The sequence below is a fragment of the Cebus imitator genome, unplaced genomic scaffold (genome assembly GCF_001604975.1).
Source record: "Cebus imitator isolate Cc_AM_T3 unplaced genomic scaffold, Cebus_imitator-1.0 Scaffold38, whole genome shotgun sequence".
In the NCBI taxonomy this organism is placed as follows: domain Eukaryota; kingdom Metazoa; phylum Chordata; class Mammalia; order Primates; family Cebidae; genus Cebus; species Cebus imitator.
The window spans coordinates 5,247,549-5,265,529 of NW_016107353.1; the positions used below are offsets into that span (position 1 = coordinate 5,247,549).

Sequence of the window (17,981 nt, forward strand, 5' to 3'; positions counted from 1 at the left end):
CGCCCAGCCGAGAAATCTTAATGGTCATAGCACAAGTAGTTTGCTAGGACTGCTGTGACCGAGTACTCCAAAACCGGCAGCTTAATACAAATGAAGTTTTTGAAGTTCTGTTCTAGAGGCCGGAAGTCCAAAATCAAGGTGTTGGCAGAGCCATGCTCCCTCCAAAACCTCTAGAGATGGATCCCTCTTTGCTTTTTCATCTTCAGGAGCCCCAGGCGTTCCTTGGCGTGTGGTAGCAGAACTCCAATTTCTGTCTCTGTCCTCACATGGCCGTCTTCCCTCTGGGTCTGTCTGCACATGCTGTTCTCCTGTTTGTGCATGTCTGTCCGAAGTTCTCTCTTTCAATAAGGACACCAGTCATATTGGATTAGGGACCACACTAACGACCTCATCTGAACTTGATTGCCTCTGCAAAGAGCATATTTCCAAATAAGGCCACACTAACAGGAACTAGGGATTAAGACATATATATATTTCAGGGGTGAGGGGGACACAATTCTCATTCATTGCTGGTAGGAATGCAAAATGGTACCATAACTTTGAAAGACGGTTGGCTTTTTTTTTTAATAAAGCTAAACATACTCTACCTTATTATCTAGCCATTATTCTCCTTGGTATTTTTCCAAAGAATTGAAATCTCATGTTCACACACACAAAAAAATCTGCACACAGATGTTTATAACAGCTTTATCCATAATTCCCAAAACTTGGAAGCAATCAAGATGTCCTTTAGCAAGAGAATGGATAAACTGTGGTACATTCATACAATAGAATATTATTCAATACCAAAAAGAAATGAGCTACTGAGGCCGGGCGTGGTGGCTCACACCTGTAATCCTAGCACTTTGGGAGGCAGAGGTGGCTGGATCACCTGAGGTCAGGAGTTCAAGACCAGCCTGGCCATCATGGTGAAACCCCATCTTAAAAAAAAAAAAAAAAAGAAAGAAAGAAAGAAATGAGCTACCAAGCCATGAAAAGACATAGAGGAACCTTAAATAATGAACCTTCTTTCACTATTACTAAGTGAAAGACGCCAGTCTGAAAATGCGACATAACATGATTCCAACTATATGCCATTCTGGAAAAGGCAAAACTATGGAAAGAGTAAAAAGATCAGTGGTTGTCAGGAGTTAGGGAAGAAGAGGGGATGAATAGGCAGAACACAGAGGATTTTCACGGTAGTGAAACTACTCTGTATGATGCCATAACAGCAGGTACATGTCATAATAAATGTATCCAAAGTCTTATGATGTACAATACCAAGAGTGAACCCTAATATAGCCTATACACTTAGGGTGACCATGATGTGTCAGTGTAGGTTCATCAGTTGCAAAACATGTACCACCCTGGTGAAGGATGTATATAATAAGGGAGGCTATCCATGTAGGCACAGGTAGTATGTAGGAAATCTCTGTATCTTCTGTTCATTATTGCTGTGAACCAAAAACTGTGCTAAAACACAAAGTCTATTTCCTTTTTAAACTGCGTAAATGTAAAGACACATTAATATGTGCATAAACAGACATGCACTCAAATAAGTACAGGTAAAACCGGAAATCTGAGCAAAATTGGTGGATCACATCTGTCTCAATATCTTGATTTTGATGTTGTACTGTTGTTTTGCAAAATGTTAGTATAGGGGACAATTGAGTAAAGTGTACCTGGGATCTCTGTACTCTTCCCTGCAACTGCATGCAAACCTGATTATCTCAAAATAAAAAGGGTTGTTTTTTTTTTTTAAGTTCCTACTAAATTTCCAAGGGGATGGGTTTTCTACCAAAGAATTGTATATTGTGAAATTAAATAATTCAGACTTACAGCTGGGGAAATTTCAGTGATTCTGAGCCATGAGAGGACTGTGGCTATGCAGCCTGAGTCATGCAGCAGGCAGCTGTAACTTCTGCCTTTTTTTCCTGTAAATGGTTAAAACCAAATGGTACAAGAGATAAGACCCCTCAGATCACTACGCCTTTTCAGAGAGTAATAAAGTAATCTTCCTTGGAATGTAGCGCTCTATAACCAATCAAAGTGCTGTGATTATGCATGGTCTCATATGGAAAATGTAATCCTGCTAAAAATTTCTCTGTCTCTGCCCATGTAAGTGAGACCTTACGTTCTCCACTATGGAGTGCTGACCTCATTCATTTGGAGTTGGTGTCTTCCAGGTTGCTACCCTTAGCTTTATGCTCAGATAAACTCTATCCTTAAATATATTTTCTGAATCTCATGATTTAAGGTTGAAAATGCACTAACCTAAATAATTCACAGGATTTGATTTTTATTTTATTTTTCCTAACCCATCCACCTGGTTCAAGGCATATAAATTAAGACAGAAAATGGAAATGAGACTCATATCCCAGGCTTCACTGTCCCACACTGGGCCCTGGGGAGAAGACTCCCAAAAGTCTAGACATAGTTATCCATATGCCATATGTGGTTTCTGGTGATGAAGTGATCATGGCTTCTCCTGAACGATGGCTTAACTTTATGAACCCAGAACTCTCTCTTCCCCAGGAAATTGAAAAAGATAGGGTAGGATGTACAGGCTTCAATAGGTTCAAATGATTATGAAAGTCCCTGGCTCCCTTTAAAATAAGTATCATGGGTTTTCTCTCTCTGCCTTACTTCCTCATAAACATTCTGAATGAGAAAAGTTCAAACCATTATTTGTTCAATTTTGTAATCTACTTTGGGAGATAAGTTCAATAAATTAAAATATTCTTTTATCTGTTCCCCTTGATCAGTGAACATAAAGTTATCTTTTGACTCATATTTAATATGTTCAGTACTGCAACACTGAACAATAGTATGGAGGAAAAGATGCCAACTTCAGTTTGAACCTGCTTCATCATTCCTGTCCCANTCATATTTAATATGTTCAGTACTGCAACACTGAACAATAGTATGGAGGAAAAGATGCCAACTTCAGTTTGAACCTGCTTCATCATTCCTGTCCCAAACCCCCGGAATAAAAAAACAAAAAGAACACTTTAAGAAATAACCTCAGTGAGATCAAAAGCCAGAGGAGGCTCCAGGATCCCTTGTTCCTAAGACAAACAGGCAGAAGGGGTACACACATAGGATTGCAGCCCTTCTTCACTTCATTTGTTCACATCCTTCCTGCTTGTGTGTATGTCTGTTAGCAGTGCAACTGAGAATGCCTTCATTTTGGTGTTATACTAGAAGGCATTAGAAAGCAAAAGGAGGCCAGCGTGGTGGCTCATGCCTGTAATCCCAGTACTTTGGGAGGGGGAGACAGGCAGATCACCTGAGGTCAGGAGTTCAAGACCAGCCTGGTCAACATGGTGAAACCCTCTCTTTACTAAAAATACAAAAATTAACCAGGCATAGTGGCATGTGCCTGTAATCCCAGCTACTTGGGAGGCTGAGGCAGGAGAATCGCTTGAACCTGGGAGGTGGAAGTTGCAATAAGCTGAGATCGTGCCATTGCAGTCCAGCCTGGGTGACAAGAGTGAAACTCCATCTCAAAAATAATAACAAAAAAGTCAAAATGATACTGAAGTCATTAATAATTACAACATAATCACTACTATAATGTTAACAGTGTATCAAGTGTCTTCAAAAACACTCACTGTTCTCTTGCCATTCACTTGATCTCCATTTGGCACTGTTTTGTTGCTTGAATAAAGCTTTATGCTGCCACGTTTTCCTATATATTCATAAAGCAAAGTTCTCAGCTCTACCTATAACCATGACTGTTATTTGACATTGCTTCCTTCCTTCATGGGTAGTACTACCAAGTTTGATCCAACCCTCACTATGGCCAGTTAGACCCAACCATCTATCACAACAGAGAGTCTCAGGTGAAGTAAAGCAAATGTCATGAATTCTTCCAAATGCATGGCACACTGAACAGTTTGAGACATACTAATTGAGAATTGCTGACTTTAACATTTCAAGTATAAAATAAGTGTTCAATTCTTTTTGGTCAGCTTAGATTTCCTTTGGTTCTAGTTATGAATCATTTTCTTCCTTCTCTTTCTTTCCTTCTTTCCTTTCTTTGTCTCTCTCTCTCTCTTTCTTTCTTTCTTTTTCTTTCTTTCTTTTCTTTCTTCTTTCTTTTTCTCTTTCTTTCTTTCTTTCTTTTTTTCTTTTCTTTCTTTCTTTCTTTCTTTCTCCTTCCTTCCTTCCTTCCTCTTTCTTTCTTTCTGCCTGTCTCTTTTTTCTTTTTTTTTTGACACAAGGTCTTGCTTTGTTGCCCAGGCTGGCGTGCAGTGCCATGATCAATGCTCACTGTAGCCTCAGCCTCCCAGGCTCAAGTGATCTTCCTGCCTTGGCCTCCTGTGTAGCTAGGACTACAGGAATGTGCCATCATGCCTGGCTTTTTAAATATATTTTTTGTAGAGACAAGGTCTCACTATGTTGCCCAGGCTGGCTTTGAACTACTGAGCTCAAGCAATCCTCCTGCCTCAGCCTCTCAAAGTGCTGGGATTATAAGCCTGAGGCACTGTGAAATGCCTACTTTGATGAATCTTACTGATAAAAGCCCATCTATGCATCCATACATTAATACTTGCAAAGCACAGAAAGACATACAACAGGACAACATGCACACATACATCAGTATATATATGACAGCTTCCCTGCACTCAAGAAGCTAGTGTGATCTTTTTTTTAAAAAATGAAACTTATAGGAAAAACTGTAATTCATCTTTGATTTATATAAAAATGTGTCATAATAAAGAAAAGACAGCTCATCCAACTGAGAAGGCATGCAAAAAAAAATCAAAAAGTCCCGAGAAGAATGTGAAATTTGGGAAGGTGATAGACAGTTCTTTGACAAGTGGAGAATGTTCCTCTGAATTCTATAAGAGTGCAATCTCTGGAAGTAGTGATTTAAGGGGGAAGTTGACCTGACCTCTTCAGAACTAACATTCCTCATTCTTTGCCTCTAGATACCGACTCATTGGTTCCTCGTCTGCCACATGCATCGTCTCAGGCAATACTGTCATTTGGGATAATAAAACACCTGTTTGTGACAGTAAGTTGAAATATCCCTTCCTATTTCTTTTACCGATACATTCTAATTTTTCTCTGGAATAATAAAAATCTTAACCGAATTCTTTCTGTGCAATTTGTCCTTCACATGGCTGAAGACAGCTGGAAGGTTCTCGAATATTCCTCTGGGATTCCTGGCAACTCTTTCCTTAAGTTCTTTCTTATCCTGGGATGTGTCTTTTCTAATTCTGAGGGCATAAGTACATAAAAGCCTTCAAACTTAATTTTAGTTCATAAATTTGAAATTATGTTGGTTCTACCACCTCCAGTATAATAATCATCCTGTTTGGCAAATCAGTAAAGATTTTTAAAATTGATACTCTTCAAGATTAGTGAAGCTGTGGAAAAACCTGGACTTCCATATACCACAAAATCAACAGATCCTCTTGAAAGGCACCATACACCATAAACCTCAGAAGTGGGCATATATTTTAACCTACTTCTTAGAATTGATACTTAGGAAATAAACACAAACTTCTTAAAGCAGTTTGGTGTAAACTTTTCATTGTGGCATTATTTATATTAGTTAAAATGTTAGAGTAACCTAAATGTTTTAAATTATGGTTTGGAAATGATCTACTAGAAAGAAAGATGTGTTCAAAATGACCACCATAAAGAATTCCCTAAGAAACATAAAATAACTTTGCAGAATAAAAAAAAAAAGTATATCCATACACCGGCATCTTATTCAGCCATAAAAATGCATAAAGAAGAACTTAAGGACTAGAAAGAAATGTGTTTTATGCGGAAAAAGAATCAGATGAACGGCATGTATAGCAAGATCTCATTTTATTAAAAAGTAGTACAGCTAGGTAGTGGAGGGCCAGTCTGAGGCTGAGAGAAGTACAGTGTATAACACCTTACTGTTCTCGCTGCATAACTTGGAGACTTCTTTTCTTCTTGGTATTTAAAAATGTTGTTACTTTTACTATAAAGTTTATGACCTTCAGAATCTAAGTTTATGAATGACACTGGTCACATATTTATTGCTGTTTATCCAGTTTAAGAAGTAGTTTTGCTATTTTGTAAAACAAATTGGGAAACTTCCTTCTTATTTGAAATGTGTAATAAGATAACATGGAATTGGAATAAGAATTTTCTTGGAAATATGAAAAAAAGTTATTAGTAAAATAGAGAAAACAAACAAAATAATACACCTATACCTATACTTATACCTGTACCTATACCTATATTCTCTGTTTCTAGTTCTGTAAACTCTCTATATCCAAATGCTGGTAAATGGCTTAAGTCTTCTTGGAGAAGGCTAGGGGAAGATTTATAATACATGTTTTTGACTGTGTAGCATGGTGCTTCCTCAAAAGGATCCAGTCTCCCATCCATTCATGCTGCTCTGAGTCTATAAACTGTTCAAGTCTAGGAATTGTTGATGTACAATGAACGTCTTTTGCAATGATTCAAGTCAGAATTCTACTCACTTGACCTAAATCTCTTCTACTCATACAAATCAAATAACATTTTAGTCGGCTATCCATCTACTTCGGTTTTAGAGACTCCATGATGAATTAGCCAGTAACAAAGTTCTCTTCAGTCAAATCATTCTGATTGCTGTTTCAACTCTAATACCCATTATGAGAACCCCCATTGTCTGTGACAATTAAGTGCTACCACTTGGGCTCTGCCACCCTGAGGTCCTTCGATCCCCAAGTGAATTCGGAGAACCCAGTTCAATGGCAACAGTTCCCACTATCATTCCCAGCCTACAGAGAATGAGCTGTCACAGAGGATGCTGAAACTTCCCATGTGAATCTATTTCTCAAGCCTCAGGTAAAAGGTCTATCCTCTGAAGCCTCCACTCCTGCACTGTGCCTCACCAACTCTATCCAAGGATGACTTTCAAAGTGGAATGGCTGTTGTTTAACTTCTGCCTGTCAAATATCAGGCTAATTTCTCATGCTGTAACCCCAGTCCAGAACCATACAGAGAAAACTTAATTCCAGATTAGCCTGGTTGACAATTTACCAAACCACCAGATAATTATAATTTTATTTAACTCTTGGTCTTCTCTTTGTTTCCTTCCCTCCTTCCTTTCTGCCTCCCTCCCTCCCTTCCTCCCTTCCTTTTCCTTTCTTTACCACACTGGCTAGGACCACCAGTATAACATTGAACTTTGGTAGCAATAGATGCCATCCTTGATTTGTTCCACATCTCAAAGAGAAAGATCAAAACATTTCACCATTAATCTGGTGTTTACTGTAGGCTTTTTGTAGATAACCATTTTTAAATTAAGGACATTCTCATATATTCTTCATTATTAAAAATTTTTGGTCTTTGAATCATGTTGAAGTTTATCAAACACTTTAGTTACGTATATCGATGTAACCATATCTGTTTCTTTTTTTCCTGTTAATGTAACAAATTGTTTTGAGTACATTTTTGAAAGGCAAATGATTTTGAATTTTAAGTTTACATTCTTAAAATAAATCAACTTGGTCATAATATTTAATCACTTTTATATATGGCGAATATGCTTTTATAATACATTTTGGATGTTTCTATTAAAGTACAATTCATGTATCATAAAAGTTGCTGTTTTTAAATTACACAATTCAGTGGTGTTTAGTATATTCACACATTTATGTGTTGTGGTCTGAATCTTTGAGTCTACCCCAAACCCATATGTTGAAATCCTTACCCATAAGGTTATGACATGAGGAAGCGAGGCCTTTGGAAGGTGATTAGGTCATGAGAGCAGAGCCCTCACAGATGGGATTAGTGTCCTAATAAAAGAGGCCCAGAAGAGCTCCTTTGCCCCTCCCACCAGGGAGGAAATGCCGAATCTGCCAGAGCATTGGTTGTGAACTCTCCAGCCTCCACAACTATGAGAAATAAATTTCTGTTGTGTACAATACTATAAAACCAGTTTATAGTATTTTGTTATAGCAGCCCAAATAGACTAAAACATTAGGCAACCAGGACCACTAATTAATTACAGAACACTTTCATCATCCCATTCCTATTTTAGAGATTAGACTGTAATTTTCTTTCTCGTAATGTCCTTATAAGATTTCAAGGACATTATGAAATACTACCAGCTGGCTTTATAAGACTGTCATAAGGTATCAAACTTATGACAGTCTTATAAAGCCAGCTGGTAGTGTTTCATGTATTTGTTTCCTTGGAAGGGTTTATGTAAGATTGGTATTATTTCTTCTTTAAATGTTTGAAAGAATTCACCAGAAACACCCTACGGCCTGGAGTTTACTTTGTTGGGAGGTCTTTTTTTTTTCCAACAATTTTTCCTATACTATGTATATTTTTCACTTAAGTATAACATATATATAGTAAAGTGCACAAATCTGAATTAGGCAGTTCAGTGAATTTTTACAAAGTAAATGCATCCATGTACATGGCACTCAGATTAAGATATAGAACATCAACAACCCAGAAGCCTTCCCGATGCCCTTTCCCACTTATCTCCCCAAAATAACCATTATTCTGATTTATAACACTAATAGTTTTGCTGCTTCCTAAATTTTATATTAAAGGAATCAAAAAATAGGTACTCTTGTGTCCAGCTTCTGCTCAGTGTTACATTTGGAAGAGTCAGTTTTGTTGCTGCGTGAAGGATTGTTAGGTCTTTTTTATTATTATATTGGATTTCATTGATTATCTTGAGTACCTTTTCATATGTTTGTGAAGTGCCTATTCTAAACTTTTGCCTATTATTTACTAGTTTGTCTATTGTTTTATTGTTTTGTAGAAGTTCTTTAAATATCCTCATATTTTCTAATAAATATAACACAAATATTTTCTTTCAGACTATGGTTTTTCTTTTCCCTTCTTAACGACGTCTTTTGTTGAGGAAGTTCTGCATTTTAATAGTATTCAATTTATGGATTTTTTTTTTTCAGTTACTGCTTTTTTTATTCTACTTAAGCAATTGAGCCAGAAGAGGTGGCTCACGTCTATAATCCCAGCACTTTGGGAGGCCAAGGCAGGAGGACTGCTTGAAGCAAAGAGTTCGAGACCAGCCTGGGCAACAAAGCGAGACCCTGTCTCTACAAAAATAAAATTAGCTGGACTCAGTGGCACATGCCTGTAGTCCCAGCAACTTGGGAGGATGAGGTCGGAGGATCCCTTGAGCACAGGGGTTCAAGGCTGCAGTGAGTTATGATGGTGCCACTGCACTGCAGCCCAGGTGACAGAGTGGACTATTTCTTATGGATAGGCAATTGATCTAATAACTTTTATTAAAAAGACTATTCCTTGCATACTGCAATGCAATAGCACCATGCTCATAAGTCAGGTGACCTTATATGTTGATCTCATTCCAGAGAGGCTCTATTCCATTGGTTTATTTGCCATACATTAGTTGTTATTGTTGTTTTCCATATTATAATGGCAAATAAACTATAGCATTACATTAAGATGTTAATTACTATAGCATTACATTAAGATTTTATATCTAGTGGCATATATATATATATATATATATATATTTTTTTTTTTTTTTTAATGGAGGCTTGCTCTGTCACCCAGGCTGGAGTGCAGTGGTGCGATCTTGGCTCTCTGCAACCTCCGCCTCCTGGATGCAAGCAATTCTCCTGCCTCAGCCTCCAAAGTAGCTGGGATTACAGGCACCCACCACTGGGCCCAGCTAATTTTTGTATCTTTAGTGGAGACAGGGTTTCACCATGTTGGCCAGGCTGGTTTTGAACTCCTGACCTCATGATCCACCTGCCTCGGCCTCTCAAAGTGCTGGGATTACAGGGGTGAGCCACTGCACCCGGCTTTTTTTTTGTTTGTTTCTTTTTGAGATGGAGTCTTGCTCTGTCACCAAGGCTGGAGTGCAGTGGCCAATCTCAGCTCATTGCAACCGCCACCTTCTGGGTTCAAGTAAGTCTCCTACCTCAGCTTCCTGAGTAGCTGGGACTATAGGTGCATGCCACCACACCTGTCTAATTTTTGTGTTTTCAGTAGAGACAGGGTTTTACCATGTTGGCCAGGCTGGTCTCGAGCTCCTGACCTCATGATCTGCCCGCCTCAGCCTCCCAAAGTGCAGGTATTACACACATGAGCCACCACACCTGGTCGGCAAATATCTTTTAACTATGATTTACTTGGTGATTCTTGGCCCTTTGCATTACCATATAAAATTTAGAATCAGTTGTCAATTTCCACAAAAAGAATCCTTGAATTTGTATTGAGTTTCTGTTGACTCAGTAGATCAATTTGTGGCCATTAACAAATTTACAGTTTTGAAGTTTAAATTTATGAACATGATTTATCCTCCCATTTTTGAAGTCTTTAATTTCTTTTAATAATGTTTGTTAATTTATATTATAGAAGTCATGTACATCTTTCATTATCTTTATTCCCATGCATTATTTTTAAAATTTCGTTCTCTAATTATTTACTTCTTAGACATGCACCGGTTTCATCCTAGCTCTAGCAGTTTTGTTAAATTTACTTATAAATTGAATAGTTTATCTGTATATTCTTTTGAATTTGCTGTATAATTATGTCATCTATGAATCTGGCAAAGTTTTTAAATCTTTTTCTTTCTTATGTATTTTGTTTATTTCTCTTGCTTTATTGCATCGGCTAGAACCTTCAGCACAATATTGGAGAAAAGAGATGATACAAGGCTTTTAATAGACATCATAAATCCTGATGTATGCTATAGTTTTTGTATGATGTCCTTTATTAGATTAAGGAAACTCCCCTTTATTTCTAATTGCTAAAAGATTTATCATAAATGTTCATTCTAATTTGTCACTCTGCATGTATTGAGATTATCATGTTTCTTTTTCACTCTGTTAATGTAATATATTACATTGATTGATCTTTAAAAGGCAAACACACTCTGAATTCCTAAAATCAACCTATGTTGCTTGTGATGTGTTGCAGATGATTATCGTATGTGTGAGGTGTGTTCGTGTGTGTGTATGTGTATGTGTGTGTGCAGGATTGCTCATATTTTTAATGCAACACTGTAATATTGATTTAATATTTAAAATCAGTCAAGGTAAACCTCACTTTGATCATTGTATTATCTCTTGAAAATATTGCTTGATTCAATTTCCTAGTATTTTTCTTAGAAAATTTGCATTTATGTTCTCAAGAGATCTTGGGTTATAATTTGCTTTTCTTTTAATTGTCCTTATTAGGTTTGGGCATCAAGATTATGCTGGCCTTGTAAAATGTGTTAAAAATTATTTATGTTTTTCTAATCTCTGGAATAATTTGTGTAACATTAATATTATTTTTCCTTTTATGTTTGGAAAAATTCAGCAAGGAAGCAATCTGCACCTGAGGGGTTTTGTTGTTGTTGTTATAATTCGGTTTTAAATTACTGATTTCGTTTCTTTAACAGCTATAAAACTATTTATTATTTTATATCTTATTGAATTAGTTTGGATAAGTTATATTTTCCAAGGAATTTACTCATTTTATTTAAATTTTCTATGTTATCAACATAATGCTGTTTATTATAGCCTCATATTACCTTTGGATGTCTGTAAGTTCTGTAGTGATAACCCCAAGTTAATTAATTTCTTATATTGGTAATATCTTTTTGCTTCTTTTTCCTTGATTCATTTTACTGGGGCTTTATCAATTTTACTAAGCTTTTCAAATAAATGACTTTTAACTTTCTCGTTTTGTTCTTTAATGTATGACTATTTTCTTTTTTATTAATTTCTGCTTTATTATCTTTCATCTACTTTCTTTAAGCTTTGTTTGTTCCTCCACTCCTAAATTCTTGATATTGATTAGATAATCTGTTTTCAACCTTTATTTTTATAAGATATACATTCGACCTATAAATTTTTCTCTATAACTGTTTTATTTACTTTCCACAATCCTTATATTTTTATTATCACTGCACATAAAAGTTTTTTAATTTCTCTTTTAATGTCTTCTTTGACCCATATGCTATTTAGAAGGACATTGCTTAATTTCTAAATATTTAGATATTTTCTAGTCATTCTTTTATTAATTTAATCATTTGAAACATGGTTTATGGTCTAGAAAATAGATGATTTTGGTAAAATGTTATGTATGCACTTGAAAAGACTGTACAGTTATTTTGTTTCACTCTCTAGAAATGTCATTTAGGAAAATGTGATTTAGAACAGTCTTTTTCACCCCCCTCCACTTGTTCTCTTGGTTATCAGTTAGGTTATTGGTTATCGAGAGGCATGTGTAAAATATCTGTATTAGTTTCTCAGGGCTACTGTAACAAATGATCACAAACTTGGTGGCTTCAAACAAGAAAAAAGTTTGGAAGCCAGAAACCCACAGTTAAGATGTCGACAGGATTGGTTCCATCTGGAAGCTGTTCTGTGCCTCTCTCCGGGCTTCCTTCCAGTGGCTGCTGGCCATCTGTGATGTTCCCTGGCTTGTAGATGCATCATTTCCTTCTCTGCCTCCATCTTCTCATTGCCTTCTCCTCTGTGTGTTTCCTTTGCTCTTCTGTCTCCTGTAAAGACACTGGACACGGATTTAGGGGCCACCCTGGCAATCCAGGAGGGTCTCAACTCAAGATCATTAACTTGATTGTATCTACAAAGACTCTCCAAATTGGGTCACGTTCACAGGTTTCAGAGGGTAGGAGACAGATATTTTTTAAGGACGACAGTGGTTATTCAACCCATTACAATTTCCAACTATAGCTATGAATTTGTCTGTCTTCATCTTTGATCTAGCAATTTTTACATCATGAATTTTAAACATGTTATTAAATGCATGAAATTTTTAGTTTATTCTATCTTTCTGCTGAATTGACTATTTTTCATAATGAAATTCTCTCTCTACTTCTCATAATAATTCTTGCCTTAAAATCTACTTTGTACATAATATAGCTATATCAGCTTTCTTTCTTGTTTTTATATTATGTATGTTTTAAATCTTTTACTTTCAGCCCTTCTTTGTCTTACATTTAAAGCTTGTATTTTATAAACATTATATAGTAAGGTTTTGTTGCTTTATTCAGTCTTTCTTCCTGCAACCTCCACCTCCCAGATTCAAGCAATCCTCCCACCTCAGCCACCTGAGTAACTGGGATTATAGGCCTGCACCAACATGTCAGGCTAATTTTTGAATTTTTAGTAAAGAGGGGGTTTTGCCATGTTGGCCAGGCTGGTCTCAAACGCCTGACCTCAGGTGATCTGCCCACCTCGGTCACCCAAAGTGCTGGGATTACAGGCATGAACCACTGTGACAGGCCTGTATAACTTTCTTTTTTAATTGTACCTTAGGTTATGGAGTACATGTGTAGATCATGCAGGATTGTTGCATAGCTACATACATGGCAAGGTGGTTTGCTGGCTCCATCCCCTCATCACCCACATCAGGCATTTCTCCCCATGTTCTTTCTCCCCAGCCTCCCCAACCCCACTGTCCCTCCCCTAGCCCCACCGCTAACATACCTCTGTGTGTGACGCTCCCCTCCCTGTGTCCACTTGTTCTCACTGTTCGACACCCGCCTATGAGTGAGAACATTCCATATTTGATTTTCTGTTCTTGTGTCAGTTTGCTGAGAATGATGGTTTCTAGATTCATCCATGACCCTACAAAGGACACAAACTCATCGTTTTTTATGGCTGCATAGTATTCCATGGTGTATATGTGCCACATTTTCCTGTCCAGTCTATCATCGATGAGCATTTGGGTTGGTTCTAGGTCTTTGCTATTGTAAACAGTGCCACAGTGAACATACGTGTGCATGTGTCTTTATAATAGGGCGATTTATAATCATTTGGGTATATGCCCAGTAATGGGATTGCTGGGTCAAATGGAATTTCTATTTCTAGATTCTTGAGAAATTGCCACACTGTCTTCCACAAGGGCTAAACTAATTTACACTCCCACCAACGTGTCAAAGTGTTCCTATTTCTTCACATCCTCTCCAGCATGTGTTGTCTCCAGATTTATTAATGATCACCATTCCAAATGGCATGAGATGGTATCTCAATGTGGTTTTGATTTGCATTTCTCTAATGACCAGTTATGATGGGCATTTTTTTCATATGTTTGTTGGCCTCATATATGTCTTCTTTGAAAATTGTCTGCTCATATTCTTTGCCCACTTTTGAATGGGTTTGTTTTTTTTCTTGTAAATCTGTTTTAGTTCTTTGTAGATTCTGAATATTAAGCCCTTTGTCAGATGGGTAGATTGCAAAAAATTTTTCCCATTCTGTTGGTTGCTGGTTCACTCAAACGATTGTTTCTTTTCCTGTACAGAAGCTCTGGAATTTAATCAGATCCCATTTGCCCATTTGGGCTTTTGTTGCCAATGCTTTTGGTGTTTTAGTCATGAAGTCTGTGCCTGTGCCTATGTTCTGAATGGTTTTGCTAGGTTTTCTTCTAGGATTTTTAGGTCTCATGTTTAAGTCTTTAATCCAGTTGGGGTTAATTCTAGTGCAAGGTGTGAGGAAGGGGTCCAGTTTCTGCTTTCTGCACATGGTTAGCCAGTTTTCCCAACACTATTTATTAAACAGAGAATCCTTTCTTCATGCTTGTTTTTGTCAGGTCTGTCAAAGATCAGATGGTTGTAGATGTGTGGCATTGCCTCTGAGGCCTCTGTTCTGTTCTATTGGTCTATATCCCTGTTTTGGTACCAGTACCATGCTGTTTTGATTACTGTAGCCTTGTAGTATAGTTTGAAGTCAGGTAGTGTGATGCCTCCAGCTTTGTTCTTTTTGCTTAGGATTGTCTTGGCTATTCAGGCTCTGTTTTGGTTCCATATGAAGTTTAAGGTGGTTTTTTCCAGTTCTGTGAAGAAGGTCATTGGTAGCCTGATAGGGATAGCGTTGAATCTATAAATTACTTTGGACAGTATGGCCATTTTCACAACATTGATTCTTCCTAACCATGAGTATGGAATGTTTTTCCATCTGTTTGTGTCCTCTCTTATGTCCTTGAGTAGTGGTTTGTAGTTCTCCTTGAAGAGGTCCTTTACATCCTTTGTTAGTTGTATTCCTAGGTATTTTATTCTCTTTGTAGCAATTGTGAATGGGAATTTCCTCTTGATTTAGCTCTCTGTTAGTCTGTTATTGGTGTATAGGAATGCTTGTGATTTCTGCATATCGATTTTGTATTCTGAGAGTTTGCTGAAGTTGCTTATCAGTTCAACGAGATTCTAGGCTGAAACGATGGGGTCTTCTAAATATACAATCATGTCGTCTGCAAAAAGGGACAATTTGACTTTCTCCTTTCCTAATTGATTACCCTTTATTTCTTTGTCTTGCCTGATTGCTCTGGCTAGAACTTCCAATACCATATTGAATAGGAGTGGTGAGAGAAGGCATCCTTGTCTAGTGCCCAATTTCAAAGGGAATTCTTCCAGGTTTTGCCCATTCAGTATGATATTGGCTGTGGGTTTGTCATAAATAGGTTTTATTATTTTGAGATACATTCCGTCAATACCTAGTTTATTGAGAGTTTTTAGCATAAAGGGCTGTTGAATTTTGTCAAAAGTCTTCTCTGCATCTATTGAGATAATCACGTGGTTTTTGTCTTTGGTTCTGTTTATGTGGTGGATTACATTTACAGACTTGTGTATGTTGAACCAGCCTTGTATCCCCAGGATGAAGCCTACTTGATCATGATGGATGGATAAGCTTTTTGATGCGCTGTTGCAATTGGTTTGCCAGTATTTTATCGAAGATTTTTGTATCTTTGCTCATCATGGATATTGGCCTGAAGTTTTCTTTTTTTGGTTGAGTCTCTACTGAGTTTTGGTGTCAGAATGATGTTGGTCTCATAGAATTATTTGGGAAGGATTCCCTCTTTTTGTATTGTTTGAAATAGTTTTAGAAGGCATGGTACCAGCTCCTCTTTGTACATCTGGTAGAATCCAGCTGTGAACCTTTCTGGACCTGGACTTTGTTTGGTTGTTAGGCTATTAATTGCTGCCTCAACTTCAGCACTTATTATTGGTCTATTCAGGGTTTCAACTTCTTCCTGGTTTAGGCTTGGGAGGATGCAAGTGTCCAGGAATTTATCCATTTCTTCCAGGTGTACTGGCTTATGAGAATAGAGTTATTTGTAGTAATATCTGATGGTAGTTTGTATTTCTGTGGAATCAGTGGTGATATCCCCTTTATCAGTTTTTATTGCATCTATTTGATTCTTCTCTTTTCTTTTTTATCAATCTGGCTAGCAGTCTGTCTATTTTATTGATCTTTTCAAAAAATCACCTCCTGGATTTATTGATTTTTTGAATGGTTTTTGTGTCTCTATCTCCTCAGTTCTGCTCTGATCTTAGTTATTTCTTGTCTTCTGCTAGCTTTTGAGTTTTTTTGATCTTACTCCTCTAGCTTTTTCAATTTTGATGATAGGGTGTCAATTTTAGATCTTTCCTGCTTTTTCATGTGGGCATTTATTGCTATCAATTTCCCTCTAGACATTACTTTAAATGTGTCCCAGAGATTCTGGTACATTGTGTCTTTGTTCTTGTTGGTTTCGAAGAACATCTTTATTTCTGCCTTCATTTCATTGTTTATCCAGTCAACATTCAGGAGCCAGTTGTTCAGTTTCCATGAAGCTGTGCAGTTTCTTAATTCTGAGTTCTAATTTGATTGCATTGTGGTCTGAGAGATTGTTTGTTATGATTTCCAATCTCTTGCATTTGCTGAGGAGTGATTTACTTCCAATTATGTGGTCAATTTTAGAGTAAGTGTGATGTGGTGCTGAGAAGAATGTATATTCTGTGGATTTGGGGTGGAGAGTTCTCTAGATGTCTATTAGGTTTGCTTGGTCCAGATCTGAGTTCCCGTCCTGGATAATCTTGTTAATTTTCTGTCTCGTTGGTCTGTCTAATATTGACAATGGAGTGTTAAAGTCTACCACTATTATTGTGCGGGAGTCTAAGTCTCTTTGTAGGTCATTAAGAACTTGCTTTATGTATCTGGGTGCTCCTGTATTGGGTGCATATATATTTAGGATAGTTAGTTCTTCTTGTTGCATTGATCCTTTTACCATTATGTAATGCCCTTCTTTCTCTTTTGATCTATGTTGGTTTAAAGTCCATTTTATCAGAGACTAGGATTACAACTCCTGCCTTTTTTTTGCTCTCTATTTGCTTGATAAATATTCCTCCATCCCTTTATTTTGAGCCTATGCGTGTCCTTGCATGTGAAATAGGTTTTTTGAATACAGCACACAGATTGAGTCTTGACTCTGTATGCAATTTGCTAGTCTGTGTCTTTTGATTGGGGCATTAGGCCATTTACATTTAAGGTTAATATTGTTATGTGTGAATTTTATCCTGCCATTTTGATGTTAGCTATTTGTTTTGCCTGTTAGTTGATGCAGTTTCTTCATTGCACTGATAGTCTATACCATTTTGCACATTTTTGGAGTGGCTGGTACTGGATTTTCCTTTCCCTGTTTAGTACTTCTTTCAGAAGCTCTTGTAAGGCAGGCCTGGTGGTGACAAAATCTCTCAGCAATTGCTTGTTTGTAAAGGATTTTATTTCTCCTTCGCTTATGAAGCTTAGTTTGGCTGGATATTAAATTCTAGGTTGAAAGTTCTTTTCTTTAAGGTTGTTGAATATTGGCCCCCACTATCTTCTGGCTTGTAGGGTTTCTCCCAAGAGATCTACTGTGAGTCTGATGGGCTTCCCTTTGTGGGTAACCCAACCTTTCTCCCTGGCTGCACTTAGGGTTTTTTCCTTCATTTCAACCCTGGTAAATCAGACGATTATGTGCCTTGGGGTTGCTCTTATCAAGGAATATCTTTGTGGTGGTCTCCATATTTCCTGGACTTGAATGTTGGCCTGCCTTGCCAGGTTGGGGAAGTTCTCCTGGGTAATATCCTGCAGAGTGTTTTCAAGCTTGGATTCATTCTCCCCATCACATTCAGGTACACCTATGAAATGTAGATTAGGTCTTTTCACATAATCCCATATTTCCTGGAGGCTTTATTTCTTTTCACTCTTTTTTCTATAATCTTGGCTTCTCTTTTTATTTCATTGAGTTGATCTTCAATCTCT

The 17,981-nt window shown here is 37.2% G+C and overlaps 1 protein-coding gene across 1 annotated transcript in view; it reads left to right on the forward strand.

The window, feature by feature from the left end:
- CR1 (complement C3b/C4b receptor 1 (Knops blood group)) overlaps positions 1 to 17,981 on the forward strand; it is a 182,812-nt gene that overhangs the window by 127,046 nt on the left and 37,785 nt on the right. Inside the window, exon 36 of the mRNA XM_037737442.1 lies at positions 4,917 to 5,002. Within this exon, the coding sequence (XP_037593370.1) occupies positions 4,917 to 5,002 (86 nt within the window). The remainder of the gene's footprint in view (positions 1 to 4,916; positions 5,003 to 17,981) is intronic.